Raw genomic sequence first — 18,210 nt, forward strand, 5'->3', positions numbered from 1 at the left:
CCACGCATATTGGATGACCTTCGAGAATCCATCGTACATTCACGTGCAAATATCCAGCTGAACACGTTGCAGTCAGTAGTTCGTGCTGCAGTTCGACGGCATCGTCTGTGTGTGGATGTTAATGGTGGCCATTTCGAACACCTACAGTGATATCATTAAGTTGGACTTTAAGCTACACTTTCACCAAAAATGAGACAACTCCGTCAATTAGTTTGCAAGTTATGGACCTTTAAACAGTGGATACATTTTTTTGGATCACTCTGTATTTTATTTGGAATGAAAATATACATGATAAAAATGAAGAAGTATAGCTAAATTAGCGCTACGCTTCCTGGCTTCTCACTCCGTTGGCGATGTTAAGCCGAACCTGAAATTACCATGGATAGAAGGACATAACAGATCAAAATTGAAAGTAGGGCTTAAAATCTACCGCAATACGATTAAAACAATACTTAATCAACACTTAAAAATACTACGGTCACAGAACCACTCGATGGATTGTATTTAGGTCATCTGAACACAATGACTGGACGGACAGTAAAAGAAATGAACAGAACAAGCAAAATAGGCTACAAAGTTTTTGATAAGCTATAAAGAACTTTCAAAAGCAGACTCCCAGTGGGGTGAAAAGGAATGTTTAGAATCATCGCGTACAGTCAGTTTTGACTGAAGGAAGTGAGACTATGTTTTAAGGGAAAATTTTCAGAAACTGTTGATTGTTCGACAGTCAATGGGGACGCATCTTGTTTAGTACTGGGAGAAAAAGCGTTGTGAGAGATGAAGATTAGAACTGTTAGATGCAACCGTTTTGCTGTTCAAATAACTAGTTGCATCTCACGTTTGACCATTTTCGACCCCTTGGCGTATACGAATGTTCAAACTTGCTTAATGCCTTAAGAAGTCGTATGCAAATTCAGTCCGGAGGTCAAACAATGTAACAATATCCACATACACCCGGATATCAAGAGGGCACCATGTCTTTTTCTCAGCATAATAGCTTACGATCTTTAGTAGTTACAGCTACGCATGGAAGTCCCTTCAATTAACGAATTCGCGATGGCTGTCTGTCGTAGTACAAAGAGAACTAACAAAATGTATAATTTATGACGGAGGATACGATCACCACAAGATAAGAAACAAATGTTGAGATGAGTGTGAAATCTTATGGGACTTAACTGCTAAGGTCATCAGTCCCTAAGGTTACACACTACTTAAGCTAAAAAAGGGCGAACACACACACACACACACACACACACACACACACACACACACACACACACACTCATGCCCGGGGGAGGACTCGAACCTCCGCCGGGACCAGCCGCACAGGCCATGACTGCAGCGCCTCAGACCGCACGGCTAATCCCGCGTGGCAAGATAAGATGAGATGTAAATCGGTACTAATTATGTAAAATGTCCCCTTAGAAAAATTAGTGAATTACTGTGCTGGTAAACCCCTTACGTTATTTGATTTTCAAACAGCTGAACAAAACTGAACGTACTCAGACATTTCTCTCTTTACTTATTCTGATCAACTGACACACAATATTTTTAGCGCAACGCAATCTGACTTTTAATAATCCCTACAAAAGAATGGCCCTGACTAACAATAACCTATACCTTTCATGAATCAATTACCTCACAAAAATCGTCATTACTCGAACTACTGCAATACAGCGAGCGCCAATATTGCCAGCTAAATAAAAGATTCTAACTACTGAAGGCACTAACTACTGATAGGCGCAGTTAGCAAATGAAAGATTTTGATAAAGAACAAACAATGTATTTACCCTAATAGTGTTCAAAAGTCATTATATATATATATATATATATATATATATATATATATATATATAATCCAGTGTTACAAATTTACTGTCTCTGATGGACACACGTCCAGATCATACGCTCTCAAAACTCCGCCATCTCTCTCCCCACATCCACCACTGCTGGCGGCTCACCCCCAACTGCGCAACGCTACGTGCTGTCAACAGCCAACTGCCCAACACTACAATAGCAAATTCCAACAATGCAAACCAGCCACAGACTGCACACAGCACAGTCAGTGATTTTCATATAAAGCGCTACATGGCGCTTTCAACGTAAAAACCTAAACAGCCTACTTACAATTCATTCGGAACTATGATAAGTGCATGCTGTATAATTATCGCGAAGCAAATCGCCTCTTCCCACTTCCAACGTCCTTTTCAATAAAACTGGCTTTGGAGGTTGAAAGCGAGCACAATCGATATTTATACTAAATATTACTCGCAGAAAAGATATTTTTATATCTCTAATTAAATAGAGTAAAAATTTTGCTGGAAATTTTAACATAGGTAGTAAGAGATGTTAAAAGTTTTTTTCCTTCCTTTTCATTCGAAGAACATGAAGTTAAGGTGAGGAAAATTCAGTGAAACTCATCATTACACAGAGGTTGTGCATTACAGTGTGTCTCACTCTGTAATTACATTTCTGTCACCTACAATTATCTCAGAGGGGGAAGGATGCGTGATTCATATTTTGGACATCAATTAAGAAGAAAGGCAGTCGTTTTTGTTTTATATTCATCAGTTCTGGAAGTAGCTTACGGGTGCTCAACGCCAAAACTATCAGCGGATGAGATTCTAGGCAGACAGGGCGTACATACTTTGATCGGGTCCGTTGTGATGTACGTCACTTCGTGGCCCCTCTTAGCAAGTTCCAGGACGATAACTCTCAGAGGCAGCACGTGACTGATGGCGGGGAACGGCGAAGCGGCCAGGATCTTAGCACACTCCGAACCTCCCATCGCCAGCAACACGACCAACAAGACGGCACCGTTCATACTGTACTGCCTGCGAACAGGAAACAAGTCAAAGGTTACACATTCTGACTCCAGGAGCTCTCACAAATAGTACCTGCAGACACACTCTTTTAGTTTGTACATGTAGTTGTATGATATGTAAGATGAAGTCATTTCATATTATTGTATGTCGTAGAAGGGAATGAAAATACGTCGCCCAAAGTGCTGTACACCGAAGCGTTCTCAAGGTTTCGTAGTTCATGCGCTCTCTTTTCGTTTTCAAATACACTAATGCCTTGTGGTTGAATTTACAAGCAGGTTTCAAATTGGAGTACTGTGACGGGCTAAGATCAGGCGCCGAATAATGAATCAAATAACGTTCTGAAGTGTATCCGGCCTTATTTGACAACGTGATTTCTCGGTTACAATAATATTCGGTACGTACTGTTTCGCATATACAGGTTGCTCCTGTAAAAGCGTGCAAAAATGTAACACTGAACAATGTGAGGTTGGGAACCTGGGGTCTGAGTAGCCAGCATGTCTACTCCTCCATCTAGCATTGCTGTTTGAAAGGAATCTACTGGGACACCCTTACATGTGGTGCCCAAATATTGTAATGATGCTAATGTTAACTAAAATGAAACCATTATGTTATAGACTACGTATGTCTCTGATGGGCTCTATAAAGCGGATCGCTGACAGTGCATGACTGCAGAGCCAAAGATACTCCTTTGCTATGAGATCGCAGTGTTGGAGTAAGAGGGCGCTTGGCGCACAGTAGGGGGTAGACGTGTGTGAGCGAAAGAGGATGGAGTAGGCAGTTCTTCTGGTGTGCTCTGCGAAGTCACCAAGTGTTAAATTATAATGTATAGAATTACGAGTACATACATTATTGGGAATATAAACGTGGAAGCAAAAGTCTTCTCGCTAGCAAGGTAAAGATGTTAGATATTTACGACTCTCGTTTTGCCAGCGCGTTATTGTAGAAGAGTTGGTTGATAATAGGCAATTATCGAGCAGCCCCAGAATCTACGTAAACAGACTTGATGTAAAGGCTAATTGGATATTTCCCCTTTGTAATGTTCCTAAGATTTGTTAAGATAGGTATATGTAATTTCATGATTGTCTTTAAGTTTTATTAGTGAGCTTATATGATACTTTCTCTATAAATCTCATTGTTTGTGACTCAATTAGCAAATATGATGTAATTTGTCTCAGTAATGTAATTTCAATTGTCAGATGCTTTGGAAAACCAAACTTAACTTCCTATTCAATTTCACTATTGAAAAGGTCAGTGTTAGTAAATCACCCAATTCAGTACCTCCTCCCTGTCCAGGTCATATGTTTTTCTAAGATATTGAATTTTTATTATATATTTTCATTTATCAGCGAAAAGAATTTTTTTGTACATTTCAAAGCAACACAGCATTGCACGGCGCTGAGCCTGTAGCTAGTATACTTTATTCTTCTTCACGAGAGACCAGAATATATCGCGATCCACCGTTGCTACTTTAGAGGTAAGGCCGGTATTACACTATTAAATTTCTTTGTCCAGTATCTTTGTCAAATATCTTTGTCACAGAAATTTGATGGTGTAATAGGGAACTTTGTCAAATGTCGTCAAATATTTGATCAAATCTAGGGCCTCGCTGTAGATTTGATCAAAGAAGTCGCTCGTTTTCTGTTCACTGCAATGTGACATGTTACCAGGTGGAGCGATAGCATCGCTGCAGCGTTCTGTCATCTGTAGTGTTTTTATAAACATTGGTGTGTACTGACAACTACAAAATTAATAGAGATGTATGAAGCTGATGAGGCGTTTTACCAAGTGAGGCACCCTGAATACAAAAATAGATTAAGAAGATTGGAGACCTAACCTAACCTAACCTAACCTGACCTAACTCTCTCCTGTAGCAAGGAATCGGAATGTTACAGTGAGCCTGTCTTCTGCAGATGTAGCAGTTCTTAAGAATATTGTGCTTCGTGATATGAGGATACACTTCACTGAGCAAATTCTGAAATGTATGCTCATCCATTCTTAAGTAATTGATGTACGACTTGACGCCCTCCACTATAAGCTCACATAACAAGTTTTGTTGAATGCTTTTATCGTGTCGTCGTAAAACCCACGGCTTCACCCAGGTATGTTTCCATTTTTTCCCTCCGCATATGCACACAGTGCAATTGTGGTACATGCAACTGCTGCGGTTAATAACAAGTTGTTGTTGTCAGCCATCTTGAACTTTGACGAAAAATATGATGACAGTGTAATACCCTTTTTTAGCGCCACGTCAAAGATCTTCGTCAAATATATTTGACGAATATTTGATCACATCTTTGATCCAATCTTTGACAAAGAAATTTGATAGTGTAATACCGGCCTTAGACATCTTTATTTATTTTTTGTGTGCATAGGGACCAAAGTTACCAGTTTTGAACAGCGCCAGAGAATTCAATGTCTAAGGGGCTCAATGTATTTTGCAGTGACTGTATTTCCTTATTTTTATTGGGAGTTGCATTGCCGAATCACTTCGTATAAAGTTTTTGCTAACACTATCACAGAGTACGTACATCACTTGCAGTTACAACAACATGCTACACGATAACTCCAGTTTAGTATGCATTCCCATTTCAGGTATTCATACAATGTAATCCAAAAACAAATCGATAAAGAACATTAGACATTCATTCAAAGTAATACAAAGAAGGTTTTTTAAAGAAACTTGCAAGTTTTCCATCGTATTTACAACTAACATGCGCACAAGTTTACACGTACCGTGCTGTTTATTTACATGTGCATTCTTTATTTCCTGCAAGGAAACAAGGAGGACGAGCCTAATTACTAGGAAGTCATGATGCAGGTTTCGTTTACTTTATTGGTCCATAAGGTGGGTCTATTGTATCGTATTTACATTGTCCCATGACAGAACGTGCTATGAATGAACAAAAGACTCATTCATTACTTAGTGCCGATCAGAGACGCACAGTACAGTATGATGGAGCAGTATGGGCATAGTTTCGCAGAGCTCACTGATATGCACCTTGTGTATGGGGAAGTACGTTGCAATGCTCTCGCTGCTGAAAGGCAGTACAGGGAACGATTCCCTAACAGGCATCGTCCGCCACGACGAGTATTTATTTCCCTCTATCGACGAATGCCGGAGACTGGTTCATTGGAGAGAAGACACGAGGCCCTGGCGACGTGAGGACCACTCGCGCAGCCGATTTTGAACAGGAGGCCTGCGGAGTCGCGTGGCCTGAATCCCCTTGATTATTTGTTAGAGGGATATCTAAAGTCACTTGTGTATAAGACCCCAGTGGATACGGAGATGGAATTAGTTGCCAGAATTCTGGCTGCCTGTGATGTGGTTCGAAATACGCCAGAGATATTCGTCAGGGTGGGTTAGAATCTTGTTAACCGATGTCATGCTTGCATTGAGGTTGATGGTCTTCAGTTTCATATTTTGTAAGATACAGTAAAAATGCTACGTTCATTGTGTCAATGATGGTACTGTAACACCGAAAATGCAGGATGCATGGCACCTGCTACCGATATATACCTTTTTTTTTAATTGAATGCAAATATTTGTAATTTAAATGCTTTCTTTAAATAAGTAAGAACATTGTATGTGTACATTTAGGTAGAAGTCTATTGACGTTTCATTGTATTTATCTGTATTTTACTGTGAAACTTATAAGCTCTGGTAAAAAGCCAAAGGAATTGTTATTTCCATCGACTAGCAACGATAATAGCAGTGCTTGTGCGTTGTACGAGGTGCATTCAAGTTCTCTGGACTGGAAAGATCTAGAAACATGCGCATTGTTTTAAAATGAGGCCGCATTCATTGTCAATACGTCCCAGAGATGGCAGCACCGTACGGCAGATGGAATTTTACCGCCAGCGGCGAGAATGAGAACTGTTTTAAATACTTAAAATGGCGACTTTTTCCTTACTTGAACAGCGTACAATCATTCGTTTTCTGAATTTTCGTGGTGTGAAACCAATTGAAATTCATCGACAGTTGAAGGAGACATGTGGTGATGGAGTTATGGATGTGTCGAAAGTGTGTTCGTGGGTGCGACAGTTTAATGAAGGCAGAACATCGTGTGACAACAAACCGAAACAAACTCGGGCTCGCACAAGCCGGTCTGACGACATGATCGAGAAAGTGGAGAGAATTGTTTTGGGGGATCGCCGAATGACTGTTGAACAGATCGCCTCCGGAGTTGGCATTTCTGTGGGTTCTGTGCACACAATCCTGCATGATGACCTGAAAATGCGAAAAGTGTCATCCAGGTGGGTGCCACGAATGCTGACGGACGACCACATGGTTGCCCGTGTGGCATGTTGCCAAGCAATGTTGACGCGCAACGACAGCACGAATGGGACTTTCTTTTCGTCGGTTGTGACAATGGATGAGACGTGGATGCCATTTTTCAATCCAGAATCAAAGCGCCAGTCAGCTCAATGGAAGCACACAGATTCACCGCCACCAAAAAAATTTCGGGTAACCACCAGTGCTGAAAAAATAATGGTGTCCATGTTCTGGGACAGCGAGGGCGTAATCCTTACCCATTGCGTTCCAAAGGGCACTACGGTAACAGGTGCATCCTACGAAAATGTTTTGAAGAACAAATTCCTTCCTGCACTGCAACACAAACGTCCGGGAAGGGCTGCGTGTGTGCTGTTTCACCAAGACAACGCACCCGCACATCGAGCTAACGTTACGCAACAGTTTCTTCGTGATAACAACTTTGAAGTGATTCCTCATGCTCCCTACTCACCTGACATGGCTCCTAGTGACTTTTGGCTTTTTCCAACAATGAAAGACACTCTCCGTTGCCGCACATTCACCAGCCGTGCTGCTATTGCCTCAGCGATTTTCCAGTGGTCAAAACAGACTCCTAAAGAAGCCTTCGCCGCTGCCATGGAATTATGGCGTCAGCGTTGTGAAAAATGTGTACGTCTGCAGGGCGATTACATCGAGAAGTAACGCCAGTTTCATCGATTTCGGGTGAGTAGTTAATTAGAAAAAAAATCGGAGGCCTTAGAACTTGAATGCACCTCGTAAAATCTTTGGGTAGGGTGTTGTCGCGCAGAACGTGCGTAGAGCGGGAGACGGGTTCCAGCGCTTGTAGTGTGCGGAAGTGAGGTGGTAAGGCTCTCGCAGTAGAGAGCACCATTTTCGGCGGCATCATGTACGCGCGCCGCCCAGATGTCTACAGCAGGAGTACGGACAGTGGACGGGCGGAAGAGGCTGTATTAATTACGATTGCCCGTTCCTGTAATTAGCTGTGGCTCAACAATATACTACCGCCTTCAGCAACAGCAGCAGTTCCAGCAACGCAGTTTCGTCGTCGGCTCCGAGTTTCGCGTATTCACAGCACTGAAGTAAGACTGCTCATTGGTAGAAAGTATTAAAGCTAACCCAGGAGCACAAATGAATGTGATTTGCCTGATAAGATTTATTCAAATAATGATCAGTTGAACCCAGGGCGATTGTGTCCTCATTGCCCCCAGACATTGTTACCAAGCAGGATCCTTGTTCCCTTTTTTTTCCTAATATGCTAACAGAGTCTCATAAGAAACAAATTGAATAGTTACAGCCAGTTTATTAATGAATAATTACTCTTTTAAGAATTTTAGCCTCAATCTACTCTCAATTAACTGTTGTACAACAGAGACTTCAGTATATAACTGAAGTAAAGCTATTTCATTTTTCTAGTTTGAGAATCAATCACTGGAAAAAATCCAAATCTAAAGAAATGCACAAATTAAGGGTGCGGAAGTTTTATTTATTTTACATATAGCTTGGAGCACATGGCTGTTTGGTTTGGTACGTATTGCAGTATTTAATTCAGTTCAAGTCACTAAAAAAGGATCAGTTGTTCAGACAATAGTATGAAAGCCAATTTACGAAATAAGTAATGGCAAAGTAAAAAGTGCTTGTTTCTTTCTAAATTTCTTTGATGACGTTATGCTGAGGTCACTGAAAGTCATTGTTCACGTAACGAAGTTCAGTACTAACATACAGTTTAATTGCATATTTTCAAATCATTATTCGATTGCCTTTTTCAAAATTTAATGCCAAACATTACGTAAGAGTGACTTCTCAGTTTTCTTTATCATTACATACTCACTTAAAATTAGTGTAAAAAAAAATAAAAACCTGGCAACCTTTAGTTGCCACGTCAGTGTTTAATAACACATGTTTTTCTTACCCATCATCTTGTACAGGACTTTGGATGTAAATTGCCCTAGTGGGCTGGCGACCGTTAATTACTTCCGTTTCGTTCATTAGTGTAACTTTTGGATTCATGATCAGTCCAGTGTTGTTCGTGAGTGAATGCACAAAATAACTTTCATTTTCCAAATTATAGCTCTGTTCGGTTTAATTACTTTTATTTTTAGTAGAATTTTCATCAGAAGGGTCGGTTGTACACTTTCCTCCTACTTATCGGTATCACTTCTTCAGGAAAGACAGCCTTATACAATTACGAAAAAATACATTAGGCTTACACGCGATCCACGGCCATATTTTATATCGCAAGCAGGATAAGCCGATTAGAAAGAGGGAGGTTACAGTATTAGCAGTTAACTGTAACTAATGTAAATGAAAAAGTACACACTAATGTGATTTTATTGCTTGTATCTCCTTAAGCTGGCTTCTCCGACCGCAGGTTCCCCACCTCAAATTATTCAGTGGGGCATCCTCTGTGTCCCGTCAAACTTTTACGCGCTCTTACGGAAACACCCTGCATACTTTCGTCAGGAAAACATTCTATTCGCGTAAAATGATTTAATGGTTAGTGGAAGACACTGGATTTCTGCGATTTGAGGCAAACTTAAAGGTTTGACGAAGGCATATATTCATAATTTGCAAACATTTAATACACAGGGTGGTCCATTGATAGTGACCGGGCCCAATATCTCACGACATAAGCATCAAACGAAAAAAGTACAAAGTACGAATCTCGTCTAGCTTGAAGGGGGAAACCAGATGGTGCTATGGTTGGCCCGCTATATGGCGCTGCCATAGGTCAAACGGATATCAACTACGTTTTTTTTAAATAGGAACCCCCACTTTTTATTACATATTCTTGTAGTACGTAAAGATATATGAATGTTTTAGTTGGACCACTTTTTTCGCTTTGTGATAGATGGCCCTGTAATAGTCACAAACGTGGTATCACGTAACATTCCGTCACTGCGGACGGTATTTGCTTCGTGATACATCACCCGTATTAAAATGGACCGTTTACCAATTGCGGAAAAGATCGATATCGTGTTGATGTGTGGCTATTGCGATCAAAATGCCCAACGGGAGTGTGCTATGCATGGTGCTCGGTATCCTGGAAGACATCAGCCAAGTGTCCGGACCGTTCGCCGGATAGTTACGTTATTTAAAGAAACAGGAAGTGTTCAGCCACATGTGAAACGTCAACTGATGACGCCCAAGTAGGTGTTTTAGCTGTTGTCGCGGCTAATCCGCACATTAGTAGCAGACAAATTGCGCGAGAATCGGGAATCTCAAAAACGTCGGTGTTGAGAATGCTACATCAACATCGATTGCACCCGTTCCATATTTCTATGCACCAGGAACTAGATGGCGAAGACTTTGAACGTCGTGTACATATCTGCCACTGGGCACAAGAGAAATTACTGGACGACGACAGATTTTTTGCACGCGTTCTATTTAGCGAGGAAGCGTCATTCACCAACAGCGGTAACGTAAAGCGGCGTAATATGCACTATTCGGCAACGGAAAATCCACGATGGCTGCGACAAGTGGAACATCAGCGACCTTGGCGGGTTAATGTATGGTACGGCATTTTGGGAGGAAGGATAATTGGCCCCCATTTTATCGATGGCAATCCAAATGGTGCAATGTGTGCTGATTTCTTGCGTAATGTTCTACCGATGTTACTACAAGATGTTTCGCTGCATGGCAGAATGGCGATGTACTTACAACATGATGGATGTCCGGCACATAGCTCGCGTGCGGTTGAAGCAGTATTGAATAGTATATTTCATGACAGGTTGAACGTCCCCTTAGAAAAATTATTGAATTACTGTGCTGATAAATCTCTTACATTATTTGATTTTCAACAGCTGAGCAAAACTGAACGTACTCAGACATTTCGCTCGTTACCTATTCTGATCAACACCGAACTGACACACAATATTTTTTAGCGCAACGCAATCTGACTTTCAATAATCCCTACAAGAGAATGGCCCTGACTAAATTAACCTATACGTTTCACAAATCACTTACCTCACAAAAATCTTCGTTACTCGAACTACTGCAATACAGCGAGCGCCACTACTACCAGCGAAATAAAAGATTCAAACTACTAAAGGCACTAACTACTGATAGGCATAGTTAGCAAATGAATGATTTTGTCTGTCAAACTCTTCACGTAGTATTGTATCTCCCATTTCGTCTTCATCTACATTCTCTTCCATTTCCAGAATATTGTGCTGAAATACGTCGCCCTTGTATAGACCCTCTATATACTCCTTCCATCTTTCTGCTTTCCCTTCTTTGCTTAGAACTGGGTTTCCATCTGAGCTCTTGATATTCATACAAGTGGCTCTCTTTCCTCCAAAGGTCTCTTTAATTTTCCTGTAGGCAGTACTATCTTACCCCTAGTGAGATAAGCCTCTACATCCTTACATTTGTCCTCTAGCCATCCCTGCTTAGCCATTTTGTACTTCCTGTCGATCTCATTTTTGAGACGTTTGTATTCCTTTTTGCCTGCTTCATTTACTGCGGTTTATATTTTCTCCTTTCATCAATTAAATTCAATATTTCTTCTGTCACCCAAGTATTTCTACTAGCCCTCGTCTTTTTACCTACTTGATCCTCTGCTGCCTTCACTACTTCATCCCTCAGAGTTACCCATTCTTCTTCTACTGTATTTCTTTCCCCCATTCCTGTCAATTGTTTCCTTATGCTCTCCCTGAAACTCTGTACAATCTCTGGTTTAGTCAGTTTATCCAGGTCCCATCTCCTTAAATTCCCACCTTTTTGCAGTTTCTTCAGTTTTAATCTACAGGTCATAACCAATAGATTGTGGTCAGAGTCCACATCTGCCCCTGGAAATGTCTTACAATTTAAAACCTGGTTCCTAAATCTCTGTCTTACCATTATATAATCTATCTGATACCTTCTAGTATCTCCATGATTCTTCAGGATTCTTCCATGTATACAACGCCAAATACTTAGGGATTTCAATTACAAATAACCTTAATTAGAACAATCACACAGATAATATTGTGGGTAGAGAAAATCGAGGACTGCGATTCATTGGGAGAACACTTAGAAGGTGCAACAGGTCTACTAAAGAGACTGCTTACACCACGCTTGTCCGCCCTATTCTGGAGTATTGCTGTGCGGTGTGGGAGCCACATCAGGTGGGACTGACGGATGACATCGAAAAAGTATTGTATTACCGCGAAATAGGGGAGATAGTGTCACAGACATGATACGTGAATTGGAGTGGAAATCGTTAAAACAAAGGCGTTTTTCGTTGCGACGGGATCTTCTCATGAAATTTCAATCACCAGTTTTCGCCTCCGACTCCGAAAACATTCTGTTGGCACCCACCTACATAGGGAGAAATGATCATCACGATAAAATGAGAGAAATCAGGGTTCGCACAGAAAAATTTAAGCGCTTGTTTTTCCCGCGTTCCGTTCGAGTGGAATGGTAGATAGACAGCTTTAAGGTGGTTCATGGAACCCTCTGCCAAGCACTTTATTGTGAATAGCAGAGTAATCACTTAGATGTAGCTGCAGATGTAGATGTATTCTTCCACAGAGGTTCAGACACATCGTTGTAAGTTTTCCGGGCATAGTTAGAGCCATCAAAAGGCGAAGGGTGGACCTGCACCGTATTAATGTCCACTAATAGGTGTGTGGATACTTTTGACCGGATAGTGTGTGACCTGAAACATTTTAAATTTGGGGCAATAGGACGACAAGAGTCAAGTAGACATACAAGTAAGAAAATGGAAGAAGTCTACGAAAAAGTACTACCAGGAGAAGAGGTGGATTGTTGCGACAAGTGGTATAGAATGCACGAGCAGATTATACAAGGAGCAGTATGAGGGAAAAAATTGTAGTGGAAGAGAAATACTGGATTATGCATTAAAGATTATGAGGTCTGTGAAGAGATGGAAATTCTTATAACAATATTGAATGGTATAATTACGGTTGAACTACTGATGACCTAAAAGAAAGAAGATAAATGACCTATATGGTACACCGAAACTATATTTTATGCAGTAATTGACCTACCCAAAAAAATTATCTGAGAAGCTCAATACGCCTCTGCTAGGAAGGGCAAGGAAGGCCTGGGGAAATGTGGATTGGACGTTGTTCGTCAATGGAACATCTGAGAGTAAAATCACATAGTCTTGACGTTGTAGGCCTTTAAATACAAGCAAACAACACTGGAAACCTTTAAGCAATGTGTGAAATAATTTACATAAACTCAGAGTAACACTCAGTTGAACTTTAACTACACACTTCCAGTGACATTTAATTAATTTAGAGATGTTTTAAAAAACAGGTATATACAAAATTGTAATAAGAAATTTGAAGGTGAAACTTTTACAAAAGTTTGCATGCGGTTCGCACCAGGCTGTTAGTTGAACCCATTACACTCCACAAGAACACGACAAGGTAGCCCAAATTAACTGGTACTGAAACATACACAAAGCTATTATTACAAACACAATAAATTAACACACGCAAGAGAGTGTGGCAACAAATAGCTGAACAGCAAACAGCAAGCCCTCGGGATTAGATTTAGGAATTAGCTGCATCCCTTCTTCAATACCACTCTTTTTTACAACATAAGAAATGACAAGTAAAAAATTCTTACTACCAGGTGATATAGCGGAGAAATACAATAAGTTAACACAGTTTCGCTGCATTTGCAAGATGCAGAAAATTTTTGGTTGCATAACCGGCATTACCGCGCTAAATGAGACAATCTCATCAATAGCTTAGGGAGCCTAGGCTGGGTGAACTCCACAACGAGCACGCGCAAAGAACACAGGTGGAGCGTTTAAAGTCACACCAAAACGTTGCTCTGCCCACACCGGCAAAATTTTCTGAATTTAAGATCCTATGTCGATATTCACTTTTCTCGTCGAAGACCAACGTTCTAAACAGCAAGCTTGTAATTACAAGGAAGTTCTACCACGGGACGCTGAACCTTGTGAAAGAAATCTAGTGATTTAAAAAGAAGATGATAATTAGCTGGTATCGGATTCTCACAGAGGCGAGCCCAGTTAACGAGCATTAGCGAAATTAGCGGACCTTGCAAGACACTCGGCTGGCATAACGTGTGGTAATTGCAATTACAGCGGCGGGGCCGGACTGCTAAATGTAAGCAACCAGTTCAAAAGCTTCCCACCGGATATTAAAGCAGAGATGTAGACATGCAACTTGCGGTCCCGTGGCAGACGTAGAGTAGAAATCTGACACAGGCGGCGGTTTGTAACACCGGTCCTTGGGCCGCCCTGGGAAAGGCTCCTCTTCCCGCGAAACCGCTAACTACAGCGGACCGCATCACACGCGTCCGCCGTCGGAATCACAGCAGCCAACCACGGACTGCCAGGTGCACCGCACCCCTCACGAGTTTTCCTGCTAGGCACGGCTTCCCTCCTCCGCGGATAGTCTGCGAGAGAACGAGCTCGCCAAAGTCCTCTTAGAAGCCGTCCGTGGACGCCCTCTAGCCGAAGATAAGCGCGCACGAAAACTTGGCGTGACAGGACAATCCGCGACACCGCTCCTTACCCATATGGCATCGAGGAACAGGAGAAAGCAGATTGCATCTACCATATATACAGGGTGGTGCATTGATCGTGACCGAGCCAAATATCTCACGAAATAACCGTCAAACGAAAAAAACTACGAAGAACGAAACTTGTCTAGCTGTAAGTGGGGAAACCAGATGGCGGTATGGTTGGCCCGCTAGATGGCGCTGCCATAGGTCAAGCGGATATAAACTGCGTTTTTTAAAAATAGGAACCCACATTTTTTATTACGTATTCGTGTAGTACGTGAAGAAATATGAATGTTTTAGTTGGGCCACTTTTTTTGCTTTGTGATAGATGGCGCTGTAGTAGTCGCAAACATATGGCTCACAATTTTAGACGAACAGTTGGTAACAGGTAGGTTTTTAAAAATTAAAATACAGAACGTTGGTACGTCCCCTTAGAAAAATTATACATGACTGTGTTTAAACTGACACACAATATTTTTGGCGCAACGCAATCTGACTTTCAAAAATCTATACAAAGGAATGCCTCTGACTAACATGGAAATGGAAATGGAAGAGGATGAAGATGAAATGGAAGATACGATACTGCGTGAAGAGTTTGACAGAGCACTGAAAGACCTGAGTCGAAACAAGGCCCCGGGAGTAGACAACATTCCATTGGAACTACTGACGGCCTTGGGAGAGCCAGTCCTGACAAAACTCTACCATCTGGTGAGCAAGATGTATGAGACAGGCGAAATACCCTCAGACTTCAAGAAGAATATTATAATTCCAATCCCAAAGAAAGCAAGTGTAGACAGATGTGAAACTTACCGAACTACCAGTTTAATAAGTCACGGCTGCAAAATACTAACGCGAATTCCTTACAGACGAATGGAAAAACTCGGCGGAGATCAATTTGGATTCCGCAGAAATGTTGGAACACGTGAGGCAATCCTGACCCTACGACTTATCTTAGAAAATAGATTAAGGAAAGGCAAACCTACATTTCTAGCATTTGTAGACTTAGAGAAAGCTTTTGACAATGTTGACTGGAATACTCTCTTTAAAATTCTGAAGGTGGCAGGGGTAAAATACCGGGAGGGAAAGGCTGTTTACAATTTGTACATAAAACAGATGGCAGGTATAAGAGTCGAGGGGCATGAAAGGGAAGCAGCGGTTGGGAAGGGAGTGAGACAGAGTTGTAGCCTGCCCCGATGTTATTTAATCTGTATATTGAGCAAGCAGTAAAGGAAACAAAAGAAAAATTCCGTGTAGGTATTAAAGTCCATGGAAAAGAAATAAAAACGTTGAGGTTCGCCGATGACATTGTAATTCTGTCAGAGACAGCAAAGGACTTGGACGAGCAGTTGAACGGAATGGACAGTGTCTTGAAAGGAGGATATAAGATGAACATCAACAAAAGCAAAACGAGGATAATGGAATGTAGTCGAATTAAGTCGGGTGATGCTGAAGGAATTAATATTAGGAAATGAGGCACTCAAAGTGGTAAAGGAGTTTTGCTATTTGGGGAGCAAAATAACTCATGATGGTCGAAGTAGAGGGGATATAAAATGTAGACTGGCAATGGTAAGGAAAGCGTTTCTGAAGAAGAGAAATTTGTTAACATCGAATATAGATTTAAGTGTCAGGAAGTCATTTCTGAAAGTATTTGTATGGAGTGTAGCCACGAATGGAAGTGAAACATGGACGATAAATAGTTTGGATAAGAAGAGAATAGAAGCTTTCGAAATGTGGTGCTACCGAAGAATGCTGAAGATTAGATGGGTAGATCACATAACTAATGAGGAAGTATTGAATAGAATTGGAGAGAAAAGGAGTTTGTGGCATAATGTGACTAGAAGAAGGGACTGGTTGGTAGGACATGTTCCGAGGCATCGAGGGATCGCCAATTTAGTACTGGAGGGCAGCGCGGAGGGTAAAAATCGTAGAGGGAGACCAAGAGATGAATACACTGAGCAGATTGTGAAAGATGTAGGTTGCAGTAGGTACTGGGAGATGAAGAAGCTTGCACAGGAGTGTAGCGTGGAGAGCTGCATCAAACCAGTCTCAGGACTGAAGACAACAACAACAAACAACAACGAGTATTTAGCTGAATTTAGAGCCTTCAGATTTGTATGAATTACCGCGTAATCGAAATTTAGGTGATTTCTTTTAGTACTCATGTGAATAACTTCGCACGTTTCCTTATTCAGGGTCAGTTGCCACTTTTCGCACCATACAGATATCTTATCTAAATAATTTTGCAAGTCCTTTTGATCATCTGATGACTTTACAAGACTGTAAATGACAGCATCATCTGCAAACAATCTAAGACGGCTACTCAGATTGTCTCCTATGTCGTTAATATAGATCAGGAACAATAGAGGGCCTGTAACACTTCCTTGGGAAACGCCAGATATTACTTCTGTTTTACTCGATGACTTACCGTCTGTTACTACAAACTGTGACCTTTCTGACAGGAAATCACGAATCCAGTCGCACAACTGAGGCGATAGTTGATACGCATGCAGTTTGATTAGAAATTGCTTATGTGGTTGTGCGCCAAAAGCCTTCTGGAACTCTAAAAATTTGGAATCATTTTGACATGTCCTGTCAATAGCACTCATTACTTCGCGAGAACGAATAGCTAGTAGTGTTTCACAAGAACGATATTTTCTGAATCGGTGTTGGCTGGTTGTCATAATGTTCGAACACGGTTTGTGTTCCAAATTCCTTAGGCACGCAGTTTGGTTAGAAGACGCATGTGAGGAACGGTGTCGAAAGCCTTCTGGAAATCTAAAAATATGGCATCAATTTGACATCCGCTGTGGATATCACTTATTACTTCATGAGTATTAAGAGCTAGTTGTGTTTCAGAAGAACGATATTTTCTGAATGCGTGCTGGCTATGTGTCAATAAATTGTTTTCTTCGAGGTACTTCATAATGTTCGAACACAGTATACGTATACCAACAGTACAACAACCATTGCTCTTCAAAAGCCAAAACCAGCGAATACGGTGATACTGGACGCTAGGTCCTGCAACGAAGTTGTTCTGACTCATCCCAAAGGTATTCTCCTGGGTTCAACGTCGGTCCTCTGGGCAGTCCACTCCATTTAAGGAATGTTATTGTCTACAGATCATTTCCTCGCAGATACTGCTTTATGACAGGGTGCATCGGCATGCTGATAAAAGCAACCATTGTCTACATCTACATCTACACCATGGATACTCTGCAGATCACATTTAAGAGCCTGGCAGAGGGTTCGCCGAACCACCTTCAGAATTCTCTATTACTCCAATCTCGTATAGCGCGCGGAAGGAATGAACACCTATATCTTTCCGTAAGAGCTCTGATTTCCCTTATTTTATAGAGGTGATCGTTTCTACCTATGTAGGTCGGTGTCAACAAAATATTTTCGCATTCGGAGGACAAAGTTGGTGATTGGAATGTCGTGAGAATATTCCGCCGCAACGAAAAACGCCTTTCTTTTAATGATGTCCATCCCAAATCCTGTATCATTTCTGTGACACTCTCTCCCATATTTCGCGATAATACAAAACGTGCTGCCTTTCTTTGAACTTTTTCGAATTACTCCGTCAGTTACATTTGGTTAGGATCCCACACCGCGCAGCAGTATTCTAAA

The 18,210-nt window shown here is 41.3% G+C and overlaps 1 protein-coding gene across 1 annotated transcript in view; it reads right to left on the reverse strand.

The window, feature by feature from the left end:
- The window catches only part of LOC126475022 (UDP-glucosyltransferase 2-like), an 85,299-nt gene that overhangs the window by 52,023 nt on the left and 15,066 nt on the right, over window positions 1-18,210 (reverse strand). The window contains exon 2 of the mRNA XM_050102562.1: window positions 2,648-2,834. Within this exon, the coding sequence (XP_049958519.1) occupies window positions 2,648-2,824 (177 nt within the window). The 5' untranslated portion in view covers window positions 2,825-2,834. The remainder of the gene's footprint in view (window positions 1-2,647; window positions 2,835-18,210) is intronic.

The sequence above is a fragment of the Schistocerca serialis genome, chromosome 4 (genome assembly GCF_023864345.2).
Source record: "Schistocerca serialis cubense isolate TAMUIC-IGC-003099 chromosome 4, iqSchSeri2.2, whole genome shotgun sequence".
Lineage (NCBI taxonomy): Eukaryota > Metazoa > Arthropoda > Insecta > Orthoptera > Acrididae > Schistocerca > Schistocerca serialis.